Source organism: Schistocerca gregaria, chromosome 2 (genome assembly GCF_023897955.1).
Source record: "Schistocerca gregaria isolate iqSchGreg1 chromosome 2, iqSchGreg1.2, whole genome shotgun sequence".
Lineage (NCBI taxonomy): Eukaryota > Metazoa > Arthropoda > Insecta > Orthoptera > Acrididae > Schistocerca > Schistocerca gregaria.
Genome location: NC_064921.1, coordinates 91,774,893 through 91,792,775, shown reverse-complemented (window position 1 = coordinate 91,792,775; position 17,883 = coordinate 91,774,893). Strand labels below are relative to the sequence as shown.

The 17,883-nt window shown below is 41.0% G+C and overlaps 1 protein-coding gene across 1 annotated transcript in view; it reads left to right on the top strand.

Annotated features, from left to right (window-relative positions):
• LOC126336402 (smoothened homolog) overlaps positions 1-17,883 on the top strand; it is a 104,548-nt gene that overhangs the window by 28,562 nt on the left and 58,103 nt on the right. Inside the window, exons 4-5 of the mRNA XM_050000087.1 lie at positions 5,832-6,041; positions 9,769-9,941. Of these exons, the coding sequence (XP_049856044.1) occupies positions 5,832-6,041; positions 9,769-9,941 (383 nt within the window). The remainder of the gene's footprint in view (positions 1-5,831; positions 6,042-9,768; positions 9,942-17,883) is intronic.

Sequence of the window (17,883 nt, the reverse complement as noted above, 5' to 3'; positions counted from 1 at the left end):
CCACAGTTGGCAGCCTCAGGTGGAAGTGCCTGGAGCAGCTGAACAGCACACTACTTGACTGTGCCACATGCCACAGCTGTAGTGGCAGAAGTGTAGTAAGTGTAGGTTACTACACTCCTTCCACCTTAAGTGAAAGAGCACCCAGATGCTGGCTCCTCTACGATACTCTGAAGGTTGACATGTCCACGGCGTCATATGCCATTCTCCTGGACGCAATCAGCTATTGGTCCACACGGAAATGCACATAGGGGCGGAAATAGTGTCTTTTCCTCCCCCTGCTGGAGAGCAGGTGGAGGACCTTGGCTCAACGTAGACAGAGGACATATTGACATTAGACTCATTGCCAGTGCTGGGGAGATGTGGCATCCAGAGGCAACATATGGGGTTCTGGCAGGTACTTTTGGCAAGGAAGGTGGCACCGGTGTCAGTGGAAGAGGCTGCTGCAGCAACGTAGGAGGCTTCTGTGAGTGCGCCAATAAAGCCTTGATGTCCTCTTCAAGAGTAGGCACTGTAGTGGTGGTGAGAGCATGAGCTGCCTCGCCCATGTGTGGCTGGACCATCGACAGAGCAGCAAGAGGCTATGTCAGGAGTGTGGTTGGACACTTCTGGGTGGCATGCTGACCACAGCACGCACTGATTCCGTTGGAAGAGCTGCCAGTGCAGCAGACCACCGTGAAGCGTCAGTGCCCAACCTAGAGTGCAGCTGACTGGAGTCGTGCACCACAAGGTGCGCGCCGATGCCCACGGTGAACACACGGCATCTGCACAGGTGCTGGATGATGCCTGCAAGCCATTGCAGGTGCTGTCTGAGCTCTCATTCCCAGACTGGAGTGCCAGGTGCAAATTGTGATGATGTCAATGTTGCTGCAGGATGCCTGTTCAGGACCAGGAGGTGGAGCAGCATCTGTTGCTGCCAGCTGCACAAGTGTTTGGCCAAGATCTGTCCCAGATTGGAGGCATTCTCTAAGAACTGAGAAAGAACATAAGGGCATCTTCCACCAGTAATTCCATGACATACCCATTGGATTGTGGATGGAAGGGCAGCACTGTGACATGGCAAGTACCATTGCAGGAGCAAAAATCTTTAAAGAATTGAGGATAAATTTAGGACCACTGTCCAAAAGCAACATACAAGATAGGCCTTTGGTAGAAGAAATCACTGACAGTTTCTTGACCATTGCTTCTGCCATGGTAAGTGGACAATGAACAATGTAGGGAAACTAGGAAGAGGCATCAATAACCAACATCTAAAAAGTGTCCAAAAAAGTTGAGCAAAATCTATATGAATTGTTAGCCAAGGTAATGTGGGTGCTGGACAAGGCGGAGGGAGGGGGGGGGGGGGGGGGGACATGTGATGCTGCCTGTTGATTGGAACAGTGGCAGCAGGCCATGGCCAGGCACTCCACCCTGCGAACCTTAACATACCAAAACATGAGTCTATGTGCCAGTTGTTTATTGTGGGAGGCTTCCAGATGACATTGATGTAACAGGGTGAGATGACCAAGGTAGATCTCCACCATCCAAGTCCGATATGACTGATGTGGTTGCTTGCAACACTGGTAAAACTCTATGTGAGTAGTGATAATGTGGATGTGTTTGTGATGATAAGCAGATAACAAAATGCACATTTCATCAAAGGAAAGTGAGGCAAGTTCCTGCAAGGGGGCCAATTGACTTATACATGTTAGAAGGAATCAATGACCAAAACGAAGCGTTACCAACTTCCTGGTTAGTCACCAAAATGGAATGAAGTGTTGGTGGAGCCATTTTTCATAAGCTTCCCAATCTTCAGGATAGTCATCATATGGTGGAATTTGCAGTGGAATTGATCCAAAGTGGCAGCAGTAAGTTGCTGCTGGTGGAGAAGTGATTGAAGTACCACCTTCATGGGAAAATTACATGGAAAAAACAATCATTTTTGTTCTCATGCCAAACACAATAATGAACACAGTTATAGAAAACCAGCAGCCTTTATTGGAGTCACAGCATGACATACTTAACATAATGAGAAGATTATGGTTTGGTAGCATGTATAAGAAAGGCTGGCTGGAGCCAGTGACAGACAATATAAAGGGTATTCCACTACCAGGGGTTGCTGGAGGTGACTAAGGTGCTGTCCACAGTCGGTGATCTCAAGTGGAAGTGCCTGGAGCAGCTGAACGATGCGCTACTTGGATGTGGCATGTGCCACAGCTGTAGTGGCAGAGGTGTAGTAATGTATGGGTTCTTACAGGTACCAGCCTGTTGTGAAACCAGGTGGTCATCACATTGAGCAATGTTTGTAATCTGGAACATAAACATGACACCCTATTAACAAATGTTACCCTCCCATGGGGAGGTTTGTTCATTATTTCTTTTTCGCATGTTCGTACAAATGTCCTACAGTCACTTGTTTTTTATGGTGATTTTTCTCAAGTAACAAAAGTGTATTTATAACCAAACTGTACACTGATGGTCTCTTGAGTAAGAATCATAGCAATGGATCAAGAGGAAATTGAAAGCTTAGCAAAACATCAAGACCAATTTCACTGTTATTCTCCTTTAGCGGCTGCCATTGTAGTAGAGTGATAAACGGACAAAGAAGAAAGGGGGGGGGGGGGGGAGGAGATTAAGTATACAATGAAGGAACTGCTGTTGTCAAAGCTGTGTGAAAACAGCAAATGAAGAAAGAGAAGAGAGAAAGTAAAGGGAAAAAATGAATGTATTTGAAATGAGTGTGCTAGTACACCAGTGTTGTGTCCCCTCCAAGTAGCCAAAAATTAACAATTGTTACAAGCACCAGTTCACCAAAAGCAGAGTTTATACAGCATGCAACTGGGTGATCTCATTTGTTGCTGGCAGAAACAGTTTGCTTTTTTATAGTGACACAAATTTTAATTTTTTTCTGGACGCTTGACTTGTAATTACTTTTCTCGGTGGATTTGTTGAGATCTGAAACTTTTTGTTCACAACATCTTACTACTTAACAAATTTTGCCGTGTATACCACCATGTTAGCACTGTCCATTAGTGCATGGCTTCACAAGCATAATAACCCCACTGAGCAGTGCCCCCAGTGTGTAGGGCTATGGTGTGTGGATCATTGTACGCAGCATAGTAATAGAGTGCATTTGAATTTTGACAAAGAGACTGAAGTGAGCCCATTACCCTTGTTTAAGCAAGTGTGGTGAAACAGGTTTGAAGTTTGTTTATTATTAAGGCTCCAGGCTAAGCTTCTAGGTTGGAGTTTTTAGTGCGCTGGAGACTGCTTACAAAAACACAAGTCTGTGTGTGTTCACATGTGTAGGTACAGGTGAAGGTGTTTAAATAAATGTTATATACTAGTTCTTGTATAAATATTCCTCTATTTAACCACAGACTTATAAGACGCTAAAGATCTTATGTCCATGCTAACAAATACATTATCATTATCATCGCCATCTCTTCTCCTCCTCCTCCTCCTCCTCCTCCTCCTCCTCCTCTCCTTGCTGTCCTGTGTAGTGAGAATGTTTGACATTGTATATGGCCATACATTCATTACATGATGGCAAAACTTGGTGGTTCCCTTGGTGGCATTTTACACTTAAAAATGGCATACATCCTTCTCCCTGCCTGCTGATGATTGTGTTTGAAACTCATTTAAATGAATAATTATAATGATAATATTTGTCTCTCTCTCCCTCCCTTCCCCCACCTCCTCCCTCTCCCTCCCCCCTCCCCCCTCTCCCTCCCACCTCCCCCCTCTCCCTCCCACCTCCCCCCTCTCCCTCCCACCTCCCCCCTCTCCCTCCCACCTCCCCCCTCTCCCTCCCACCTCCCCCCTCTCCCTCCCACCTCCCCCCTCTCCCTCCCACCTCCCCCCTCTCCCTCCCACCTCCCCCCCTCTCCCTCCCCCCTCCTCCCCCCTCTCCCTCCCACCTCCCCCCTCTCCCTCCCACCTCCCCCCTCGCCCTCTCCCTCCCACCTCCCACCTCGCCCTCTCCCTCCCACCTCCCACCTCGCCCTCTCCCTCCCACCTCCCCCCTCGCCCTCTCCCTCCCACCTCCCCCCTCGCCCTCTCCCTCCCACCTCCCCCCTCTCCCTCCCCCTCCCACCTCTGCCCTCTCCCTCCCACCTCCCCCCTCTCTCTCCCACCTCCCCCCTCTCCCTCCCACCTCCCACCTCTCCCTCCCACCTCCCCCCTCTCCCCCCTCCCACCTCACCCCTCCCTCCCTCCCTCCGATCTCCCTCCCTCGCTCCCCCTCCCTCGCTCTCCCTCTTTCACTCCCCCTCCCTCCCTCCCTCCCTCCCTCCCCCTCCCCTACGTCCTCTGAATTCCCTTCCCCCTCTCCCTCTTCCCTTCCCCCTCTCCCTCTTCCCTTCCCCCTCTCCCTCTTCCCTTCCCCCTCTCCCTCTTCCCTTCCCCCTCTCCCTCTTCCCTTCCCCCTCTCCCTCTTCCCTTCCCCCTCTCCCTCTTCTCTTCCCCCTCACCCCTCCCCTACCCCCTCTCCCCCTCCCCCCCCTCCCCTTGTAGGGTTTCCAGACTACCTTCTCTACCCAGCGGTTCCTACCCCTGTAACTGACCCCGCTGCAAAACCTGCCCCATGCATCCCCCCACAACCACCTACTCCAGCCCCGCTACTGGTAAAACATACACAATTCAAGGCAGGGCCTTTTACATTGGTATGACAACAACTAAACTGGCTGAGCGCATGAACGGACACAGACGAACTGTCCGCCTAGGAGATGTCCAATACCCAGTAGCGGAGCATGCCCTCCAGCATAATTCTAGGGACCTAGGAACATGCTACACCGTATGTGCCATTTGGCTTCTCCCACCCAACACCAGTCCCTCTGAACTGCGGAGATGGGAACTTGCACTCCAGCACATCCTTTCATCCCGCCATCCCCCTGGACTGAACCTACGTTAAACAACCTCACTCCCATTTACTTTTCAGTCTTCTCCTCTTTCCCTTTCCTCTTTAGCCATTCATGCATATTTTCATCCTACATCTTTATACTATACATCTCTTTACTTCTGTATGCATCCTCTTTGGTTTGAAGCTGGCACAGTACCTACAGTAGAATATCTTTGGCTTCCCTCTGACAACCATCTCTCCATCCTTGCTACCCTCCCTGTTTTCCTTTCCCTGTTGCTTCATAACCTGGGTTGTGAGTAACGAAATCCACTTTCCCTTCTTCCCTTTCTTTCCCCTCTCTGCTCCCTGATGAAGGAACATTTATTCCGAAAGCTAGGAACTTAAATTTTTGGTTGTTTTCTGTGTTTCTATAGGCTGTACTGAGCTGAGGTAAGTACTGGCCAGCCCCTCTATCTCTTTGTTAGTAATTGTTTCACATCTTTATATGAAATTTTCCATTAATTAATTATTTTATCTTTAACTATTATCAATTGAATTCTCAAGGGCCAGGTAGTTTGTTCTATATGAAATAAATTATGAGATTGAAATTATTTGTGTAGTTATACATTGACCATAATTACCTTCGCTGTACAACCTATACCATCACATCTACTCTCCGAGTCATTTGCTTTTTTGTCTTTAACATTACTTCATTAATTTCTCTCTGTATCCACTTGTTACAGTGTCTCTCAAACAATTCTTCTCTTCCTCCCTTTGTGCTCCTCCTCCTCTGTCTTTTCTGCTGATGAAGGTTTAAAATCCCTTGATCATTTTTGGTATTACTCACTCTTAGCTTTACTTGCATTTTTTTCAGATGAATGTGTGTGTATGGTTTTATTTCTTTTATTTTTCATTTTTAACAACTTTGGTCATTTCAGTTTTGTGGAAATTCATCTCACACTTTTTCCTCCTCCCCCCCCCCCTCCTTCTTTTTCCCCCTTCAATTTTTCAACAGAATGATGTGCGAGAACTGAAATTTAATGTCACCGGACATTGTCAAGAACCTTTGGTACCAACTGAAAATTCAAAAGCGTTCTATGATGGTACCGACGGATGTGGAATTCAGTGTGAGGATCCTCTTTTCACAACAGATGAACAACAACAGATACATAACCTGATTGGCTGGGCTGGCAGCTGTTGCTTATTTTTGAATGTATTCACAGTGGTAAGTTAAATTTGTTTATTGTTTAATAATTTTTGACAACATGTCTCATGGAGAAACAGCAGTCTGGCCAAAAGTACTTTAAAAATAGGTTACAAACCTTTTCAATCACAAAAACATTTGTGTCAATGGTAACCGGTTTCGGTCAGTATTTGACTGTCCTCAGATGCTCATACTGTGATCGTAGGTGGTGGCGGTGAATGGACCAGGTGTTGTCCGAGCAGTTGATGTTCATGAAGTTAGAACACCTGCTTCATTCACCTCCATCCCCACTGCCTAACATCGAGGTATGATAGTATTCGTCTGAGGAGGGTCAAATACTGACCAAAACCCATTAGCATCGAAATAAATGTTTTTGCAGTCAAGACTGTTTGTAATCCATTTCTAAAGTGTTTATTATTTGTTTATAATAACTTTTAATAGTTTAAAATATAGGTAATTGAATGAATTCTTCACACATTTGGAATTATGTATTCAGAAAATTAATTTTATGTCCCAAGCTTTTAATTTAAAATCTTTATGGTGGCAGGCTTTTAAATAAATCATTTCAACTGGAAAGAGGAATAATTTTGGCAGAGACAGTGGAATCAATTAAAACTGCAAATCAAGATAAGGGTAATAATTGAAAATAACAGTGGTTTGTTTGATGTTGGAAAGTCTTGAGGGAAATACAAAACAATGAGATAGGTAACCATATCCACATACCACATAATGGAGGCTGTGAGCTTTTTGTTAAATGCATAGACAAAAGGTGGAACATGATAGTTTCTGAACTCAGTTCTTCTTCAGAGCTCATGGTAGGCTAGCTTATGTACTATCAGTTGTATTCTGACTGTTACAAATGCTAGTTCTTAAGCCGAGTTATATATTTCTGTTTTTGTTTGTGCTTCTTTCTAGCACTCAACCTGTTCAGTAAATGAATAATGATTATCTTCATGCAAATAGCAATTTATTAGGTTTGTGATATGTGACACAGTTGGTTCTAATATGTTGCAGATGGTAAGCTGATTGTAACCTGAGATGGGAAAAAAAGTTAGTGTAGTGAGCTGAGAATTGTAAACAGGACCAAAATTATCTGCATTATTGTATATCATAGCTGCGTACAAGCAAGACAGTTCATTGCAGTGAACCAGGCAGTGTGTGGAAACCTAAATTGATGCCAAGTTGCACAAGGTGCTCTTGTCCAACCATTTGTGAGAGTCTGCAGCTGTCAGGCGCTTTGCATTCAGTAAAAATTGAGAGAGTCCTGACAGATGATCCTTAGTTATTCATAAGTCAGCAGCTCTACAGATGGAGTAGTGCAAAAACTTGCAAATAAGTGCATGATTTAATCTTCTCTTATCATATAGTGACTGTCTTGTACTGAATCTGACATTTAAGTGATGAAAATGAATATTATACGAAAAAGGATCAACACAGTTGACAATATTATCCATCAGACATTCTAAATTGTTGATATTCCTGAGAGCAATGTATGGCATGGAAGTCTCTTTGCTTCAATTCTGACATAAGTTGCAACTTGACTAAACTTGGTGCTGCACAAAGCCCAAAAGGAATATCTCAGACAGACAAACAGAACAACATCAGAACATAAGAAACGACGATTCCAAAGAGTGAGAACTCTTGCTCTCAAGAAGACGATATTGTCCTGCTTCTCACTAACTTGCAATTCATCACTCTTGTTCATTTATTTACTACTATGGTAAATGAGACTCCAATTGGTCCACTAACTATAATCAGAATATTTACTGATAGAACCTTGAAAAATCTTGTACCCTCTTGTCTGCCACCCCTTATAAATGAAGAAGCATCAAAATCATTACTCAAGTATGATAAACTATATACTACTATAAAACTAAAATTGACCTCGAGTCAACAAATACTAGACTACCTTCAAGCATACTTTTTTTCTTTGCATAAACTCTTTTACTTTTATTCTCACTCTTTGCTTATATTAAATTATCCAGGTGTCATATGCACAAATATTCACATGGTTACACAATATCACTTACACAATGATTTGGTTCACCTCAAGGTTGTAAACATGTTGCTCTCATTTATGCAAGGTTACATTCACTGTAATAGCGAGTTGCTAAATAAGATAAGAGGTTAAATTCTTCTCCACTAATCTTTTAACAATAGTTCTCTTTCTTTTTCCACCTTAAAATAGTAATTACTACAAAAATTCTCATTTGTCCACTGTGAGATAGTATGGATGTATCTTGGGTAAACAGTCTGTAGCATAACAGCCTAAGAGTTCGTCTTTGATTGTATAGACTAATTCAGTTATATGCAAAAATAATGAAATCTAACTTAGCAAGATCACTCAGTTACTGCATCCATCTCCAGTGGAAGGAATCAAGAGACATTGAATTTTCGGTTTATTCTTTGAATTGCAGCAGATCTGCATACTGGTTATTAAGAAATTGTGTGACTTGCCTGTAAGAGGTTTATAGTGAAATTTCCCCTATGAAACTTAATATAATAATGTACGAAACCCAAAAAAGTTTTACACAAATTTTGTCCTCATGTTAAACCTTCACTAATTAGTGCTTAATGCCTAAGTATCATTTGGACTGGATACTGTAGCCATGTAACATGGAATTCAGTGTGGAGAGATGCAAGATCTGTTTAGGAACCGTTTGCAGTATTGCTAACAACACTAAATATAGCTCCAATAGTCTATACTATGAAATGAAATTACAATACCATGCAGAAAGAATGTAAGATGTAGCTGACAATGAAAGAGCAACAAATTATAGTGACTGACCGACAGGATTCACTGTTCTGTACATCAAGAAGCACATGAACAAACTGATAGTACAAATGGTAAACTTTCTGAAGTCACTGGCCACATTAGCCAGATTCAGTGGCCATTTGTGTGTGTGTGTGTGTGTGTGTGTGAGAGAGAGAGAGAGAGAGAGAGTTCTGCTTGTGTGTATAGTTTCTACTTTAGAAGGAAACCTTTTGGTTGAAAGTTCACATCTATAGCAGTCTTTTTGTTGTGCCTCTCTGCAACTTAACTTTTCCTCTATATGGTGAGTAGCAGTCTATCCTCTTAATAATATTGTCATTATTCCATCCCGAACTGTTCGTTGTTGTAAACCTAAAGACTGTGAATCCAGTTAAATACTCATGGATTAGAGTAAAAAATCATTTAAATTGGAACAATCGCATAGGTACTGTTGTGGGGAAAGCGAAGAGAAGACTGTGTTTGTTGACAGAACACTTACAAAAGGTAACAGGTTTCCTAAAGAGGCTGTGTACACTATGATTATATGTCCTCTTCTGCAGTATTGCTGTACGGAGTGGGACCTGTATCAAATAAGTTCAAATTAAGGCAGCTCTGGAATATGGGAGAGTGTGCCACTTATATGATACGCAAATTGGGGTGGCAATCATTAAAGCAAAGGCATTTTTCATTGCAGCAAGATCTTCTCATGAACTTTCAATCACCAATTTTCCCCTCTGAATGCAAAAAGATTTCTTTGGTACCCATTGACATAGGGAGAAATGATCATTGTAATAAAATCAAAGAAATGAGAGCCCACAGAGAAAGATTTGTGTGTTTGTTATTCTGCACACTGTTAGAGAGTAGAAAGGTAGAGAAATAACTTGAAGGTATTTCAATGAAACCTCTGCCAGGCACTTAATTGCGTATTGCAGGGTAGTCATGTAGATGCACATGTAGTATCTTCTGCTGCTGTGTATATACTGTTTTTCTTTTCAGGTAACATTTTTAATAGATTGGCGTTCTGCAAACAAATATCCTGCTCTAATAATATTTTACATCAACTGTTGCTTTCTGGTATCCTGTACTGGATGGCTTGCACAATTCACTCCAGGCGCACGCAAGGATATTGTATGCCGTAAAGATGGGACACTTAGAATGTCTGAGCCAAGGTACTGTAATTTTGTATTTATATGGCTGCAACATTTATTCTATTAGACTAGACTTTATTGCTCACATAGCTTGCCCCCAACTTTGTGAATACTTCGTGTAAAAATGCTTTTTGGTTCTTTTATGTAGCTCACCAATTTTTACTTTGAATCTACGAGCAAACATATTGCCTAACAATGACACAGTTAAGTTATACTGGTAATAATGTAAAAGAAAGCACAATATACTATGATGCATTATTGCTTTCAGGTCTTTGTGAGCCAGAATTATGTAAATTCTGTGTTGACACTGCCTAAGACAGGAGCAGCATGTGTTTTTCAACAATACTACTTGTATAATACCACTTTGCCAGTCTAATCACTGCATAATGTGTGTATAAAGTCAAGTCTTACCTAAATAAATGACTGGTTGCTTAATTATGATACTTCGTTTTGTTAATATTTTTCATTAAAATTTATGGTAATATGTTTTCTTCCAATTGTGTCGCGTCCTGAGTAAGGTGTGATTCATCAATCAGATACATGTGTGAATGCCCCTCCCCCTTGATTGATTTGCCAAGCTCTGCATTAACACACTGCCCAGAATGCTTCACCCATGGCTTATTGTATCATTCAAAGGTTAAAACGATCTTCACACTGGTGTATGGAGCATCCTCAGCAATGTGTCTGATGTCCTCAAGTGTATAATTAAAGCCAAAATCCAAATAAAATCATTAGCTGCACCACCTATTTTATTACATTATCTTTTTTAAGATCCTTCCACAAAGAGCCTAAATCACTGTTGATTTGACTGTGCCCTGGACTTGGCTTAAAAATGTTGGTTACCTGGTTGTCACTTTCCAGAGTCTTCTGATCTAATTTTTTAAATTCCTCTCCCATGACTACTGTGCAGCAATAAAACCTTGTGGACATCCTAAAACTTTCCTTCCTGCATTTTACCAGCACCTTATACTTTGTACTAACAGACTGTTTCAGTACTTCAGGGGATGTTGAATGATTTTGTCTGCAATCTCCAAAGCCTTGAAGCTATTCAAGACAACTAGACTGAAGCAATCTTCTTGTGCCATGGCCAAATCAGCTCGAATTTTCAAGATAAGTTGCTTTCTTTTTGCATTATTGTCTAGCAGTAACGTCATCCACCATATCTCCAGATGTGATTAAATCATTCTTCACATATAATGTACAACAACATCCCACTTGAACATAAAGCTGACGTTCCCTACACTGATTGCCATTCCAGATTAATCTCCTGAAGTTTGCACACTTGTCCACGTATCAGATTAAAAAGGGTTGTTCAACAAAAGATAACACTTAAATCCAAAAGGAAGTTCCTGGATTTGATAAAACAGCCTTTTACCTAGACAGTATTAAAGGTAGTAGGTTTTTCTAATCATCTTTCCAGTGATACATGGCTATTAGATGAGTTATGAATATTGTTGTTTATGAAGGCTGTTTGATTTCTTGGGTAGTAAACAATTCATCAATGGCCTCCAATGTAATTGTTGTTGTGGTCTTCAGTCCAGAGACTGGTTTGATGCAGCTCTCTATGCTACTCTATCCTGTGCAAGCTTCTTCATCTCCCAGTACCTATTGCAACCTACATCCTTCTAAATCTGCTTAGTGTATTCATCTCTTGGTCTCCCTTTACCATTTTTACCCTTCACGCTGCCCTCCAGTACTAAATTTGTCATCCCTTGATGCCTCAGAACATGTCCTACCAACTGATCCCATTCTTTAGTCAAGTTGTGCCACAAATTCCTCTTCTCCCCAATTCTATTCAATACCACCTCATTAGTTATGTGATCTACCCATTTAATCTTCGGGATTCTTCTGTAGCACCACATTTTGAAAGCTTTTATTCTCTTTTTGTCTAAACTATTTATCGTCCATGTTTCACTTCCATACATGGCTACACTCCATACAAATACTTTCAGAAATGACTTCCTGACACTTAAATCTATACTCAATGTTAACAAATTTCTCTTCTTCAGAAACGCTTTCCTTGCCATTGCCAGTCTACATTTTATATCCTCTCTACTTCGACCATCATTAGTTATTTTGCTCCCCAAATAGCAAAACTCATTTACTACTTTAAATGTCTCATTTCCTAATCTAATTCCCTCAGCATCACCCGAGTTAACTCAATTACATTCTATTATCCTCGTTTTGCTTTTGTTGATGTTCACCTTATATCCTCCTTTCAAGACACTGTCCATTCGATTCAACTGCTCTCCCAGGCCCTTTGCTGTCTCTGAGAGAATTAGAATGTCTCGAGCAAACCTCAAAGTTTTTATTTCTTCTCCATGGATTTTAAAGCTTACTCCGAATTTTTCTTTTGTTTCCTTTACTGCTTGCTCAATATACAGATTGAATAACATCGGAGATAGGCTACAATCCTGTCACAAGCCCTTCCCAACCACTGCTTCCCTTTTCATGCCCCTCGATTCTTATAACTGCGATCTGATTTCTGTACAAATTGTAAATAGCCTTTTGCTCCCTGTATTTTACCCCTGCCACCTTCAGAATTTGAAAGAAAGCATTCCACTCAACATTGTCAAAAGCTTCCTCTAAGTCTACAAATACTAGAAACATAGGTTTACCTTTCCTTAATCTTTCTTCTAAGATAAGTCGTAGGGTCAGTATTGCCTCACGTGTTCCAACGTTTCTACGGAATCCAAACTGATCTTCCCCGAGGTCGGCTTCTATCAGTTTTTCCATTAGTCTGTAAATTATTCGCGTTAGTATTTTGCAGCCGTGACTTATTAAACTGATAGTTTGGTAATTATCACATCTGTCAACACCTGCCTTCTTTGGGATTGGAATTATAATATTCTGCTTGAAGTCTGAGGGTATTTCGCCTGTCTCATACATCTTGCTCACCAGGTGGTAGAGTTTTGTCACGGCTGCGTCTCTCAAGGCTATCAGTAGTTCTGATGGAATGTTGTCTACTCCCTGGTCTTGTTTCGATTTAGTTCTTTCAGTATTCTTTCAAACTCTTGACGCAGTATCATATCTCCCATTTCATCTTCATCAACATTCTCTTCCATTTCCATAATATTGTCCTCAAGTACATCACCCTTGTATAGACCCTCTATATACTCCTTCCACCTTTCTGCTTCCCCTTCTTTGCTTAGAACTGAGTTTCCATCTGAGCTCTTGATATTCATACAAGTGGTTCTCTTTTCTCCAAAGGTCTCTTTAATTTTCCTGTATGCAGTATCTATCTTACCCCTAGTGAGATAAGCCTCTACATCCTTACATTTGTCCTCTAGCCATCCCTGATTAGCCATTTTGCACTTCCTGTCGATCTCATTCTTGAGAAATTTGTGTTCCTTTTTGTCTGCTTCATTTACTGCTTTTTTATATTTTCTCCTTTCATCAATTAAATTCAATATATCTTCTTTTACCCAGGGATTTCTGCTAGCCCTCATCTTTTTACCTACTTTATCCTCTGCTGCCGTCACTATTTCAAGCTACCCGTGATATTAGGTGTGTGTAATTCCTTCAAGAGTGCAGAATCTTTTTTGTTTCATAGGAGTATTTTGTTCTGTGGATGTTTCTTTAGTTTCTGGAAAGGATTTGGGCTTTGGAAATTTCCAAAAGCAATAAAACATATGCTAAACAAAACACAACAAAAGCAGCACAGTCATTGAACTTCAAAATGAGTAAGAATCTCATCTTGCCATTATATGTACTGACATTACGATCGCCATGGAATATGATGAACTGAGTGTAAGAGGGAATTTGAAAAAAGCAACAAAACTAAAAAGAGCAAAATGGCAGATACAAGAGGGCAAATGACAGCCATATGCAACATTAATGTGACAGTTGGCATGACTCAATGCTTCGACATGTCATATGTTACTGGAGGTGAATGTGCTGGCCACCCCTACTTTTGCTCATCTCTCACATTTCTTCTGCCTTTTCTTTTCTCAGATTCTTGTCACCAACACCACATTTGTTTTGATGACATACCACCTGCTCCATAAATGTCCACTAGTTGTCATGTTTTCTTTCAATCCAGTGTCTTCACATTGTGACTGTGTTTTGAAGTGCAGCAGCACAGATACCTGCATGAGCTGGTGCGGTTTGAAAGCTTTGATCGTTTCTTCTATCTAGATATGGATTTTGAGCCACACAGGGTATTTGTACATCTGTAAGATCTCTCAATACATTAGGTTTTTAACCACCATTGTACGTATACCTCAGATTGAGCTCAACAATGTGGTGTGTGTGTGTGTGTGTGTGTGTGTGTGTGTGTGTGTGTGTGTGTGTGTGTGTGTGACATGATGTGACAGTACTAGCCTCAAAGGTGCAGACTTTCAGTCAGAATTTAACTGATAAAACTAATTGATTTCCTCCATCCAAATAACAGCGAGTGACCTTATCCCAAACTACGGATTGTATAACGTATATACAGTAAAACCCCTTTTTAACTAATCTCAGGGGACCAAAAAATTTGTGACTTAAAAGATGGTTTTCCTTAAATAAGGGTTTAGGTCAAAATGCACTAAATAAGTGTTCCAGAATCAAAATTGGAACCTAGGCTATTTAGGCTATATAAATACTCAATCATCACAAACTCACCATGTGCTGCATGCAAAAATACAGTGAACATGAAAATGTTTCTTGGCAAATTTAAAACTACTCGATATATTTATAACAGTTTTTTTTAATTTCAAGATGTTCTGGATGTTAGATCACATCAAAAGTCACCAACTTGTATCTTGATTTAAAAGGAGAAAATTTTATTTAGCTAATGGCAGTCAATGAATTAGGTATCACAATAATGAATAAAACTGCAATACTGTCTTTATTTCTGAAAAAAATCTAGAAGAGTTGTCGCTGCAGCTGGTAAATGCTGTTAAGAACTGACTCATCCACAAAGAAGGATGAGAAATACCTTCTAACAGTCTCAAGTCCTTCCATAGCTGCAGAAAAACTTGATGTTGGTGAGTCCACATCTTCATCATCATCCTCGTCACCACCACTGCCACCACCAATTCCAGGTTTTTCACCAATATCAGCAGCAAACAGCTCACTCACGTCCATAGTGGGTGTAGAAATAAGTACATTATCATCTTGGAATGTCACAGACTCAGGAACATCTATAACATTCCAATCTTCTTCAGGGGTATCTTCCTCCACAAACGATGTTGCATCACAGCCAGCATTTGCAAAGCAGTTTATATGACAGTCTGCTGTGTGACTGCATTCCAGGTGGGCACAAACATATGCATGGCCTGTAAAATATTCAATTTCATAACTTGCTTCCTCTGCAAGAATGAAATTGATTTCTGCACTAGAGCCATTCTATATTAGCTTTAACTGAATGGATTATGCCTAAGTCCAGTGGTTGCAAGTGACTTGTGCAGTTAGCAGGAAGGTACACACCATTTATATTTTTAAAAAATGAGGTACCTTTGGGATGAGCAGGGCATCTATCTAGGATAAGTGCAATCTTTCTTCCTGCTGCACCCATCTTTGAGTCCAAGCTCCTCATAAACAGTTATAAAAATATCTGTCGTCATCCAGGCATTTTTGTTAAACTCATATTTGCATGGATGTGTCTTTATGTTCTTAAAACACCTTGGAGTTTTAAGTTTACCACTAATTAAAGGTGGCAACTTCTCATTTCCGTCATTGTTCATGCACAATAATGCTGTCATTCTCTCTTTACTTTTTTGTTCCCCATGACAATTTTCACCTTTAATTGAAAGTGTTTTAGATGGAAAGAGGTTATAAAATACACCAGTCTCGTCGGCATTAAAAATGTTTTTGAAATCATACTCTTGAATCAGACGTGGCAAAGTATAACTTTTCCAATGCTCCACACTTTCATTGTTCACAGACACAGTTTCTCCACTTAAATTTTGGGTTGAAAGATTGTGACGTTTTTTAAAATGATCTAGCTGGCCGTTAGATGCACTGAAGTTATTATAACCCATCCTCAGTGGAATTTCTCGCGCCTTCTCAGGCAACACATTGCCACCTATGGGAATATCTGCGGCTCTTATTCCCTGAAACCAGTCTAAAAGAGCAGTTTCTATGGCTTTGAAAGAAGACTCACAAATATTCTTCCTTTTTGATGAGCATGAACCATGTGCTTCTAAATTTAATGAAGCCTTCTTATTTTTTATTATTCTGCACAAAGATGATGGCACCAAATTGTACTTCTTTGCAACGTCGCCTAATTTCATACAGGTATTGAGATTCTCATCAAAATCCCGAATAATTGTTAGCTTCTGCTGTATCATGAGTTTTCTTCGTTTGCTGGCCATATTACATGTACAAAAACACTATTGTAAGTAGACTACACAGCTACAGTATACACTTAATGCTTTCACATTATAGTGTCAGACACAACAACTGGAGAACGGTAGTGCGGAAGAATTGTGTTTTTAAATGATCAGTTTGACATTCAACGATCTCAATAACTTCACAACTATCGATACAAGACCAATATCGGAATGCTAACATGAACATCAATTTTCGGAATGCAAATGATCAAAGCATAATGTTACGATTTAATGTCCGAAAACAAGAAGTGCAGCTGCAGACCATATTTTAATTTGCGAATTGTGACACACTTATTCCTTAAAAGCAGGATTTAAAAGAAAGCGTGATTCGTTAAAACTGAATTTCAGGAACACTGTTTTTATGGCGTTATCACCGGGACCAATGAAAGCGGGTTCGTTAATACGGGGTTTTACTGTATGTGTGGTTTGAAAGTATTTGAAACTCAAAGATGTGCTACACACATTGACAACCAAAGTTAAATTTGAGAGAGCTGTTTGAGAAACAGAGCTTTCACTGTTGCTGCAAATGGATGTGTGATGGCTCTTCTTACAATATGAACAAAAGTAGTTCCCCTTCTTCACAGTCCTTAATACTATAACCTCAATTGAGACACAGAAAACAACAGTTATTCAATTTCAGTATTGTGATACATTCAGTTCTATGCTTTCCTGAAAACTGCTCCTTATTTGCATATTCTATCCAGCACTTAGGTGTATCATCAGGGAAAGCACATAGCATTCTTGGGCACTTATGCATACATATGCATTACACTGAAGTTGCAACAGCCATGGAATAGTGCCTAATACCATGGCAGGCCACCTTTTGCCCAGTTTAGTGCAGCAACATGAGATGACATGAAGAAATACTGAACTATGCTGCCTCTATAGACATACATAATTGTGAAAGTGTTGCCGATGCGGTATTTTGGACACAAACTGATATCCCGATCATCACTTAAATTGTTCAGAATGGTCTTCAAATGAATCATGAGCAATTGTAACCCGGTAACATTGTGCACTGTTGTTTGGCAACATGAAGTCCATGAATGGCTGCAAACACTCTCCAAGTAGCTGAATATGACAATTTCCTGTCAGTGGCGAAGCTGGGTAATGTAGTGGTTACTGGACTTGGATTCATGAGGATCATGGTTCAAACCCATGTCTGGCCATCCACAGTTAGGTATTCTATGATTTCCCTCAATCGCTTAAGGCAAATGCTGGGATGACTCCTCTGGAAAGGCACAGTCTCTTCATCCTTCCCAAATTTGAGCTTGTGCTCTGTCCCTCCTGCTCCTCATCGTCCAGTCCCTGTACCAGAGGACCCAGTCCATTCCATATAAACACAGTCCACGCCATTATAGAGGCTCCACCAGCTTGCGTAGTACCTTGTTGACAACTTGGGCGCAGGGCTACATGGGATCTGCACCACACTCAAACCCTACCATAACTGTTACCAGCTGAAATTAGGACTCATCTGACCAGGCCATGGTTTTACAGTGATATAGGATCCAAACAATTTGTTCATGAGCCCAGGAGAGTCGCTGCAGGAAATGTCATGCTGTTAGCAAAGGCACTTACGTCTGTCATCTGTTGCTATAGGTCATTAATGCCACATTTTGCTGCACTGTCATATTGGAGACGTTCAT